Source organism: Schistocerca nitens, chromosome 2 (genome assembly GCF_023898315.1).
Source record: "Schistocerca nitens isolate TAMUIC-IGC-003100 chromosome 2, iqSchNite1.1, whole genome shotgun sequence".
Lineage (NCBI taxonomy): Eukaryota > Metazoa > Arthropoda > Insecta > Orthoptera > Acrididae > Schistocerca > Schistocerca nitens.
This window is the reverse complement of record NC_064615.1, coordinates 1,073,350,854-1,073,363,415: the sequence shown is the minus strand read 5'-3', so window position 1 is coordinate 1,073,363,415 and position 12,562 is coordinate 1,073,350,854. Positions and strand designations below refer to the sequence as shown.

The 12,562-nt window shown below is 37.4% G+C and overlaps 1 protein-coding gene across 1 annotated transcript in view; it reads left to right on the top strand.

Moving 5' to 3' along the window:
- LOC126237466 (dehydrogenase/reductase SDR family member 11-like) overlaps positions 1 to 12,251 on the top strand; it is a 100,440-nt gene extending 88,189 nt beyond the window's left edge. Inside the window, exon 6 of the mRNA XM_049947606.1 lies at positions 11,468 to 12,251. Within this exon, the coding sequence (XP_049803563.1) occupies positions 11,468 to 11,482 (15 nt within the window). The 3' untranslated portion in view covers positions 11,483 to 12,251. The remainder of the gene's footprint in view (positions 1 to 11,467) is intronic.
- The last annotated feature ends 311 nt before the right edge of the window (positions 12,252 to 12,562 follow it).

Below are 12,562 nucleotides of genomic sequence, written 5' to 3'. Positions count from 1 at the left end.
ATGTTGTTTGCGTAGAATACCGGTCTGGAAAGTGCTTGAAATTTCCACTTGCAAATATTTAGCTTCTTTGTCTCAGGGGTGCTGTTGGTGCTTAATAAAACCCTCTCGCTTGTGTTTGCTTCATTTGATTGTTCATAGAGCAAGCTTCCATCGACTAGGAAAAGCCTCTCTCTGTTCTTCGAGCAAACACAGTTCCATATAAAATAAAAAGAGAGGCAAAGTTTCATTTGATTCCTCACCCCTTCTCTTATTTGTTATCTATGCATAATATGAAGTCCTCTGCTGCAGTTTGTGTGTTCAGGCTAGTCCGAGGAATTACTGTAGGGATTTTGTTTCGGTTTTCGCTGTCAGATAGACTGTCAAGAGGAATGTTTTTGTATATAATTTATTACTGCTGAGTTATGATGAAGAGTAGGCTAAACTTCAAGAGATCAGTCAGGAAGAATCAATGCGCAAAGAAACGGGATACCTAAGTACTAAGGAATAAATAGATAGGCTTGAAGTTCTCTTAGGCTGTAGATACTGTGGTAAGGAATAACTCAGAAGTCACCTCAGTTGAAGAAGAATCGTCATCTCTAAAACGGGCAGTCATAGAAGCTGGAAAGAACACCATACGTACAAAGAAAGTACCTGCAAAGAAACCACAGACAACGAAGAAATACTTCTATTGATCGAGGAAAGAAGGGAGTACAAAAATGTTCAGAGAAACTCAGGAATACAGAAATACAAATCACTTAGGATTGAAATAAATAGGAAGTGCAGAGAAGCTAAGGCGCAATGGCTTCATTAAAAACGTGAAGAAATCGAAAGTATTATCGGAAGCACTGACTCAACATATGGACATGTCAAAAAAACCTTCGGTGAAATTAGAAGCAAGGGTAGCAGCATTAAGAGTGCAACGGAATTCCATTGTTAAATGCAGAGGACAGAGTGGGCAGGTTGAAAGAGTACATTGAAGGGGAAGACTGTCTAATGACGTGACAGAAGAAGAAACAGGAGTCAATATAGAAGAGACAGGGGATAAAGTATTAGAATCACAATGATAAGAGCGTTGAAAGACTTAAGATCGAATAAGGCAGAAGGGGCTGATAACATTCTGAAACGTCCCCTTAGAATAATTTATACATGACTGTGCTTAAACTGACACACAATATGTTTTAGCGCAACGCAATCAGACTTTCAATAACCCTACAAAATAATGGCCCTGACTAACATTAACCTATACCTTTCACAAATCACTTACCTCACAAAAATCTTCGTTACTCAAGCTACAGCAAATACAGCGAGCGCCACTACTGCCAGCTAAATAAAAGATTCAAACTACCAAAGGCACTAACTACTGATATGCATAGTTAACAAATGAAAGATTTAGATAGAGAACAAACAATGTATTTACCTTAATAGTCATAATATATATATCAGTTCATGATTTTCCAGTCTTACAAATTTCAAAACTCCGCCTTCTCTCTCCCCACATCCACCACTGCTGGCGGCTCACCTCCAACTGCGCAACGCTACGCGCTGTTAACATCTAGCTGCCCAACACTACAATGGCAGACAACAATGCAAACTAACCACAGACTGCACACAGCACAGCCAGTGATTTTCATACAGAGCGCTACGTGGCGTTACTAATAAGAAAACAGAAACAGCCTACTTACATAGCCCCCATGCTCCCCACAAAAAATTTTACAAATTGTTTTGGCCACTGGCCAATACATATTCGTTAAAAATTTTTTCACAATTACAGTAACAAAGAAATCAAATGCACACACTTATTGATACAATGTTGGTCAAATGCTAAAATTTTCTCACAGTCCATAAAGACAGTCCTGATCGTTTATCACAGTAAAATCGCAGTGTTTTTCTCAAAGTCTGAGCACTAAAAGAAAATGCACACAGAAGTAGTGGATTTCCATGCAGTCTTGAAGAAGTAGTGTTGTCCTTCTAACTGAAAGACCGTGCTGACTCTTGACATGCAGGCAGGTAATGGGCCACATCAGAGCAAACCCACAGCAGAGTCAGTCGAAGTTTTGAAGAATATTGGTAGGTAGGTCATCACAGAGCAGACCCACTGTAGTCCTGTTAGAGATTATGTTATTGGTGGGCCATCAGAGGTGCAGACCCACTCCGGTCCTTGTAGAAATAATGGTATTGGTGGGCCGTCAAAGATGCAGACCCACTGTAGTCCTTGTAGAGACGGCCAGCAACCATCTGTTGCGACTGTGCAGGTGCACAATCACCATTGAAGAGTCTTGCGGACAATATAGCAAGCCCATGAACCACCACTTGTGCACCCACAAAAATTTTTTTGAAATGTCCTTAGAACCAGCAATGCTGTTATCCAGTCCCTTGCTGAATTATTAACACACGTGCAAACACTAACAGTCCCAAATTCTCACATATTGTGCATTACTATGACCAACAGAAACGTGTGCAGTGAAATGAAGAACTGGTGTCTATATTATTATAAATTTACATCATAAGAATACAATTACAAAGGTGCAAAATACATCATTCAAGAACATAACAATACAGATAACATTTGTACTAAAACAGGCTTTACAAAAGAATAGAAATAAACATGTACAACAGTGTTACAAGAATTATGACATAAGTACATACATAAAAGATCAGAATAACTTTTGAAACATCAACTTCACACATGAGCATTAAAACAAAACAGAATAAATAATGTCTAAACATCTTTACAAAGTAAATAACATATTATTAATGCCAATTATATTTGAGGATAACAGTATTCCTCATCATAGTGAATGTAACTTAGTATTAGAAAAGAAAAAATTCTATGAAACAGTACACAGAGACAGGAATAAAACAAATAGACAAGGGTACACAAACACATAGGGGGATAACACAAAAGGAAAGGACAGGGTTTGTTTTCAGTGTAACATTTGGTACTGCAGTCCAACCTAAAACTTCATTCCATAGGTTTTTCGTCTTATTTCAACATTTGTTTCCACCAAAAAAATCCTATCCAAGCATGCTTTCTGTATTTATATGTTCACATATTTCTTACCTCATTATTTATTTTCCATTATCTTACCTCATCATTTATTTCCAAGAAAATCCTATCTAAACCTGTTGTCCCTAAACCCTACTTTTTTGGTTGATATCCTCTTTCAAAATACTTTTTTTTGGCCAAACCATTTTCTTATAGCTTCTCAATGTATTTCATCCAATTCATCGCAACTCATTCTCTTATATAGTCTACCCCCTCTTAAGCTAACTTAAATCTACTGAGCTCAGATGCTAAACTAAAGGACGAGGCAATGCATCAGCACAAAACAATTAACACAAACAGCAATGATCAAAAATACAAATGGCGAAGTAAGCAGCATAAATTACAACTAATATAAGGCAATGAGCAGCAAACAAGAAAAATAAATCAGTAGTAAACTGGCTTAACAGAGTAATGCAAAGTGAAATTTAGTAGCACTATGCCTGGCAAACAGCAGCAGCAAATGCAATAACTTATATCTAAACATGACATAGCTCAAGCAGAAAAAATAGTACACTAAAGACAACAACGCAGATAAGGGAAATGTATATTCACATCTTAATATCTATGTCATTAAAGTGGTGCACCACAACTTATTCTACGAGAAATATTACCAAGTAGTTGAAAAGAAAATTATATATGCAAGTCCTGTGACGGGAAATGTCTTTTTGTGCTCCTTCGGTTTTTTTTAAGTAGATCATAAATTTTATTATTTACTGGATCTGTAGGCATAAAATATTTATATTAGTACATCTATAAAATTTTATTTTAACCAATGCTGCAGTGCAGCTAGAAACTAGATATTAAACAAATTGAGTAAATAAATACATAAAGCAAGCCATATAGCATTTCTCTCAACTAGCAAGACAATAGCTGTGAACTGTTTCTCATCGTTTCATTAGGCATTTTAATAAATATCATAAATTAAGAGCTCCACAGTATAATCATATGTTTTCAAATTTGAACGTGTCATATTTGCGATGCTTTCTACAAAGGAATGTCAATAGCGAGGATAATGGCCTCCCTTTTTTTTCTCTACCTGTGCCTATGAAACGCACACACTAATGGCTTTTTTTTCCAGGCGTCTGTCGCGCAGCTTGGTGCTTACAGAGACCTACCTTTCTTCCCGAAATAATATAACAGTGTCCAAGAAAATATTCGTTGGCATTGTGATACATTCACACATTTACGCACATTTCATAACTCTTAAAGTATGATTCTTGGTTTGCAACATCCTTTTTCAAAAGTCAGAGTCCCTAACCGCTACTCATTATTCCTTACCTTATTACACATATACATATTCGTAGACACTTCTTCTATATTTCATCATAATAAATACGTAGCATAATCAAATTCCTCATATAGCATCAGATTATTGATCATAAACATACCGCAACAGCATAATACACATAGTCATCGTAATAATAACATCATAACACCTCAGTCAACTCTCAAAATCATCGTCGCTTCCTCCAATAATTTCAAAACCTAAAAAAAATTCTCTGCTCATGTCAAAAGTGTCATCTGCCTCAATTGTACTTTAAAAATCATGATCCCATACCAAATACATCATTCAAAGCACTCATAGTATCACAATGGTTCCGAAAAAATATGAAGAGTTCACAAAGTACTGACAAAATACAATTTCAGAAGTGTGAAGTTATCCAACTGTGTAATTATGTAAACATCTGTCACTGATGTAGTAAAAAAAATGTTTATCTCTCAGTTAAATGATCAGATAGCTGTGTAATTTTGTGTTGGAGAAATATGGTACCGATGTGTAAAGTTGTATAAGCAAATACAATATTAGCTAAGGCTCCTTGTGCTTGCCAAACACATGCTACACAAAGTAGGCGTGTACCCCCCTGAAGATTAATGTAATTATACCCTCAGATGTTACTGATTACAGCAATGGAATGAAATGTATCACAGAAAACCTTTGTATCCATGTAATTCAAAAATCTTTAAAACTAAATGTTTTAAGTACAAAATTAATAACTCAAAGACATGTACTGCAGTGCTAAACTGTGCGTCTTGTTGTAAGATAATCTCTGTCATTACTTAATTGTAAAAATGTGCCAAGAATTGTTATTATCATCGTCCATAAGCGAAGTTCTGTAGAAGTCACTGTATTTACCTCGTAATAAACAAAAGTGAAATGCTATGCGTATATATATCGTAGTTATTACCTACATTACCGTGATCAAGAAAGTACTATACTGTAATGTATTGTTGTGCTACGAAAAAGGCTGTCTCATTGTAGCTATACCACAAAACTTACTACTAAAACATGTTTTCCTTTCCAGAAGAATTCAGAAAAACTGTGCAGAGATAAAACAGATACACCGCAAAAGCATTATTGTAAATTGTCACTCATTAGTAGCGTCGTGATAAAATCGTGTAGCTGTCACATAAACTAACCACTGTGTCATCTGGTATTTCACAGAAAGTACTTTAAATCCAGAATGTACTTTCAGGTAAACCAAAATGTTACATTAAAATCTCATTAGCAGTACAAGTATATGTTCTAAGTATGGAAGGCTGATAGTCGTTATGCAACGCAATTATCATGTGGTATACGTCTGAAAGGAATGCTGGAATTTTTCTCAAGGTTAGCGTCTATGTTATTTTCCTCTGAGCCAACCGGCGCACGTGGCTGCCTGCGGTGCGTGTCATTGTCTGTCTCTTTGTTGGCGCGCGTCGTTATTGGGATTAAGAGACCTAACTTCTACAAATTCACCTTGTCGAGAGGGCCCTGCTCTGTTTGAATCCCGCCAGTTCTGATGCAATTCAGGTCTGTCGTTACGATCATATCGTCTGTCGTCATGTCGGTAGATTCCATGGTTTCTTTCTTGTCGGTCACGTGGTGGAGAATTTCTCCCTGAATCGTAACTGCGCGCTGGACCGTTGCATCTAAAGTTATTCTGTCTCCCCTGATAATACTTATTTTGGTTCCCATATTGTCTGTTTCTCTGTCTCTGTGATAATCATTACTGCAGAGAGGTGATCTTTCTCTGTAGTTATTACTACTCGGCCAATGATTGTCATACGGGTGGTGTCTGTTTTGGTCACGATTTGTGTTGTGAGAATAGCCTTGTCGCGTGCAGTTATTATTTCTTTCATCGCAGTAATGTGACGGATGTGACCTGTAATTGTTGTGCTCCTGTTTTCGCGTTCCGCGATTGTCAGTGTCAATTTCCAGTTCTTGTAACAGTCCCTGAAAAGCTTCAATGTCGTCTTTGCAACGTCCTGCTAAAATAATATGTCGTAAATGTTCAGGTAATTTGATTAAGCAAATGCGGATGAATTCTGAGGGGCTGTATGGGTTTGACAGGTACTGATTCTTGTGCAACATGTCTTCAAAATATTTCACAAGACTGGAAAATTCAGATTGTTCGAAATGTTTCATCATTATGATGCTACGTTTTACTCGGTCTTGTGTAGCTTGAGACCAATATGCTGAGAGGAAGGCATGATAAAAATCTCCTTCATTGTGGCAATCGTGAATGACCGATCGCATTCTTACAGCTGGTTCATTCTCCAAGTAGCCACACATAAATTCTAACCTGTGCTCCAATGACCAGTTGGGAGGAAAACAATGAGAGAATTGATGGAGCCACGCTTGTGGATGAATGTCGTTGCCAGAATTCTTAAATGTTTTGAATTTACGTGTAGTAATGAACAGCTTATAGTCAAAATCATCGTGTCGGCGAGTAGCATATCGGTCATTGTTACGTCGTGTCGGCGGTTCCATCTCAAAATTCGGTGCACCTTGCCAATTTCTTTCATAATTTCCGAAATGCCCTGTGTTATTATTTTGTGGCTTTTCCGTAATTCTAAGTCCCTCTTCCCGTGTTGGAGCGCGAGTGTCCTCTGAAATATGAAATTTTTGTATTACTTGTGCCAACTGACCTTCTACTTCCCGGATTTCTCTTTGGTACTGTATATTGATTTGATTTTGATTGAATTTCCTAATTTGTTCGCACTCTTCTGTGTCATTAAAGACTACCGGTTTTGTGTCATTCAGATTATCATCTACCTTCGTAGATAAATTAGTGAACTGATCCGAAAGTTCGGCTACTTTCTCCGATAGTGTACTTATTTCCTCAGTGTGTTTTTATGAACCAAGTTTCAGAGTATCTACTGTGTCCTTTAAGTTTTCCTGAGTTTTTGCAAGTTGCGTAACCGAATCGGTAGATGCAACTGAGTCAAATTTAGCTTGCAAGGTCTCATGATTTTCATGAACAATAGTTTGCAGTTCTTTTATGGCTGCTTCGTGATTCTGTAATGCATTTTCATGACGCGAAAAAATAGGTTGGAAATGCTCACAAATTTGTGTTTTTACGTCATTACAGAATTTTTGACATTTCGATTCGATGTTATGTAACTCAGTAGTTAAATCTTCACGTGTTTGTTCAAGCGTGGTGTCTAACTTTTGAAGATTTTGTTCCATTGTGTCTAACTTTTTAAGATTTTGTTGCACTGTGTCTACCTGTTGCTGTGTTTGTCTCTGGGGTTGTTTCATTTGCTGCATTAACTGCAATAGTAATGTATTAGTGTCTGGAATCTGCTTTTCGGCAGTGCATTTGCACCGGCAACATTTACATTTTAACGAGCAGAAAATGTGTCTTGACTTATTTGAGAAAACGGTGAGGACGCAAAACCTGAATCTACAGTATGTGCAAAATTGTGTCCTGTCATTTCGGATTCCTGAGGCGAGCTGTTGCCGACCGATCGATCGATAATGCTTCCCTGTTCACTAATTGTTTCACTGTCTACGCCATTGTTTGCAGCCCGCTCCATTTCCCTTTGCACAATTACCAAATTACTACTTTGAATGTCTGTTACTTCATTACACAGTGGTGCTGATAAGCTACGCTCGTCGTCACTATTATTTCTCAGTTTACTTTGGAGCCTAGTGTTACGTTTTTCACACGCCATTATTGTCACAATATTTCACACGATAACACAGAAAAGCACAATTTGAAGAGCAAAAGTAAGAGAACACATTAACATAACACTGAAAATAATATCTAGTTAATTGCAGCTGCGAAATACTTGGTGCAAATATACATGCATGCCACAACTGTTTTACTGTACAACAATGAAAGACTGCAACTACAAAGGAGATTTTCTCTACAATTACGCACTAGCAGTAAACAAAAGCTACACTAATTACACAAACTACAATAAAAAATCAGAAGATTCCAGTGAGGTATCCCTGGCTAAGGGTCGACATATGAAACGTCCCCTTAGAATAATTTATACATGACTGTGCTTAAACTGACACACAATATTTTTTAGTGCAACGAAATCTGACTTTCAATAACCCTACAAAATAATGGCCCTGACTAACATTAACCTATACCTTTCACAAATCACTTACCTCACAAAAATCTTCGTTACTCAAGCTACAGCAATACAGCGAGCGCCACTACTGCCAGCTAAATAAAAGATTCAAACTACCGAAGGCACTAACTACTGATATGCATAGTTAGCAAATGAAAGATTTAGATAGAGAACAAACAATGTATTTACCTTAATAGTCATAATATATATATATCAGTTCATGATTTTCCAGTCTTACAAATTTCAAAACTCCGCCATCTCTCTCCCCACATCCACCACTGCTGGCAGCTCACCTCCAACTGCGCAACGCTACGCGCTGTTAACATCTAGCTGCCCAACACTACAATGGCAGACAACAATGCAAACTAACCACAGACTGCACACAGCACAGCCAGTGATTTTCATACAGAGCGCTACGTGGCGTTACCAATAAGAAAACAGAAACAGCCTACTTTCAATTCTATCTGAATTTCTAAGATCATTGGGGGAAGTGGCAACAAAACGGCTATTCGCGTTGGTGTGTAGAATGTATGAGGCTGGCCATATACCATCTGACTTTCGGAAAAACATCATCCACACAATTCCGAAGACTGCAAGAGCTGACAAGTGCGAGAATTACAGCAGTGTCAGCTTAACAGTTAATGCATCTAAGTTGCTGACAAGAATAATATACAGAACAATGATAAAGAAAATCTAGAAGTTGTTAGAAGACCATCAGTTTGACTATAGCAAAGGGAAAGGCACCAGAGAGGCAATTCTGGCGTTGCGATTGGTGATGGCAGCCAGTCTAAAGAAAATCCAAGTCACTTTAATAATATGTGTTGACCTGGCTAAAGCGTTCGACAATGTCAGATGGTGCACGATGTTCGAAAATCTGTCAAGTACAGACGTCAGCTTGAAAGTTTTCTTAAAAGAATCGGTATGATTGTTGTCAACTTGAAAATTTGCTTACGTAATTGATATGATTGTTGTTACTTATTTTAAATTTTGCTTGCTCGCAGTCAGTGGCGGCTCGTGAGTAACCATTCTGGGTGTTCACAGATTTTTAGATTCAGAAAAATTTGAGAGGGTGAACGTAATAGCATCTGCTGTGTAATAGTTACGCTCATCAACAAGTTTGTACAACTACAACCACTGCCAATGATAATAACAACAGTAGTAATAACAATAATGACAATAATAATTATGAAATGCATAACTTTTTTGACAAAAGAAGGAATTTTCTTGTGGAATTTTGTTGTGTTGTACATAATTAAGTACAGTTTAAGGCAATACCGAAATAATGTGAAAGCTTTCGCAACTCCTCATTTCGCATTTTTGTGTAAGTGGAAGTTTCCGTGCTTTTCAATTTTTTCGGACAAATGTATAAAATCCCATCAAATATATTAGTTCACGAATTTACTTCTGGGCTTAAAATCAGATATTCTTACGCTGGTACTCACATAACAACTTGTGTTAACTGTACACTTCATTGTTAAATATTCGCTTCTAGTTACGCTTATTTGATTTCGTCACTCTCTCAGTCAAAGGATCTATTCTCGGAGGCGCTAGTTTCTTTGCTGCTAACTTTTCTTCGTAACTTTTTCTGTCTCAGAATAAGATTTTCACTCTGCAGTGGAGTGTGTGCTGATATGGAACTTCCTGGCAGATTAAAGCTGTGTGCCGGAACGAGTTTAGAACTCGGGACCTTTGTCTTTCGCGTGCAAGTGCTCTACTGACAGAGCTACCCAGGCACGACACACGACTAGTCCTCGCAGCATTACTCATTTAAAATAGATTCAAGGTAGCTCATGTTTGCACTGCACAGTAAACAACCAACTCCAGACACAAACTGTGGAATTTATTAAACTCAAGTAGTAATGTCTACCAACATGGTCACTTGACTAGAGTACAAATGAGGCGCTGAGATTCATAAGGGCTTAAAGCACACCGCCTTCGGTTCCACATTTAGGTGATACAGCTTTTCGTGAATTTTCATATATATGTAGAATGTGGACCTACAGCATTGATAAACTTGTATCACCATAAGATAACAGATTTCAGAAGCATGGATAAATGCTACAATCTCACAATCGATGGCGATGTGCTCTAGGCCCTTATAATTCTCAGCGACTCAAAATGGATTACTGTATGATAAAATTCAGAACTTAATATACTATAACTCGCTCAGAAATCCACAAAATGGGTTTACAGTCTGTACAGTTTTAACATATAATGACGTCCGATCTAATTTTACTACAGTATATAGTTAGTGAATCAGCATATCTGAGGAGTGTGCTATCATAAAGCAGGATTTATGCCGAGCGAACGGGGATAAAAGTCTGCCGCACCTACGTAAGTTTTACTCAGCAGTTTCAGAATTAAATAAAGAAGTTTCACAACTTCCAGGCTTGGCTAACATCCACGTTTACGTTCAAGCCTGCATTTATCGCGTGTTTCCGAATTTTTGTCCACCCCTGTGTGTCATGTATCGATAACTGTAAGCGCCGCTCGTAATGAATTGCGGTTTTTATTATCGTGCTTGACTGCGTTGCCTGTAATTGCACAAGGCGCATTACGGAATAAAATTAGTTTTGTGCGTCGGTATGTTCATTAATATCCTATCCAGAGTGTGACAGTTAGTTTCAGTCACTCACTTTTCGACGATACGTAGGCTGCAACCGTTCAGTGTCCTTAACTGCAAGAGATCGTATCTGAAAGTGTTAATTAAGCAGGTAGCAAGGTGAATTCCGAATAGCGTCTTATTAACACATTCGAGTATTTTCTGAAAATCCTGTAATGAAAATAATCTGTTAAAATTTGCGTTTGATAATTGTTAATCACACGTTTGTGATCAGAATTAATTCTTGATTGTTCATTGTGTTATGAGTAAGTTCAGAATTTACTAACGATACTGAAGATTTGTAGTGGTACTGTCACAAATATTTTGATACTCACGTGTACGTAAACATTGTGAGCAAACAACATTTTCCATTCGTTAGCGAGTACAGTAGACATCTGTAAAAATGTTTTCGACCAATTCTTCAGGTTATTCAAACCACATTGTAATAACAAATGAGTTAAAATGTTACTAATTTCCGCATATTTACTTTACAGAACGACGCTGTTTAATTGCTCAAGTGGGTCCCAACACACGCTGATCGACTCGTGCCCACGCTGGTATCGATGACAAGCTCCGGCGACAGTGCCTAAGATTAAAATTGCAAAAACTGGCGCGCTACGTGGATGTTCAGATACTGCATAAGATGGGGTGAGAGTACGCTTACATAAATATTTAGTTTCCGAAAATACCGCAAAAACTGTTGGTATCTAATACGTTAAGTACGAAGCTAGGAGTGAAACGAGTGACAGAAGTGCAGATATTGCGTATTAAAGCGAGATGATACAACTGTTCGTTGCCTCTAGAGTGTAAGGCACAACTGCTTTTCAACATAAACTGTTGGACCATGAACTGACATAAAAACAGTAACTACTCTGCAAAAGATCAGTGCTGTTTACCAGAAACGATTTTTACATTTTATGGTGTTTTAAAATACTCACTGTTCAAAAGAAATGCACCAGCCTGGACAACATAACGTTTAACTGTCGTCAAGTTTCGTGGATAACAAGGGACATTGCTTGATGCAGATAATGTACTATAAATTATGCTAGTCTGAAAGTGCTTAGTGCGTTAAAGAACTGTAAGTACCCCAAGGGTTAAAAAGTTCACTGAATTGTTTCAATTACACTTGCATGCCTATCATGTTTTTCTTAGGCTAACCAGGTTCCAAAGAGAAAAAACCGGGACAGTTCTATTTATACTTCATACCTATCTTCATCAGTACACTTACGTTTATCTTTCTTGTCAGTCATCGTGATATTTTGAAAACGATAATAGGCCTATCATTATGCAACATCTGAAAAACCCATAACAAGTATGCATCTTCATTTTGTGAAATAGAAAGGAACGTGTAAGTACATTATACATGATTAAATTCTTTTCTCCAGAAATAAAAAAACAGATATATATTTTTATTGTAATAGCCTGGGTATATTTTCTGCAAAGTTAAGTCACTTACTAAGCACATGGGTACAATTGCTTGATCCTAAAAACTGTGTAATATTACTAATCAGTTATCATACCCAAATTATAAGTTCGATACTACAATTTAAGATTTCATTTGATTGCAGACTGTGAGGGCCAGCATGCAC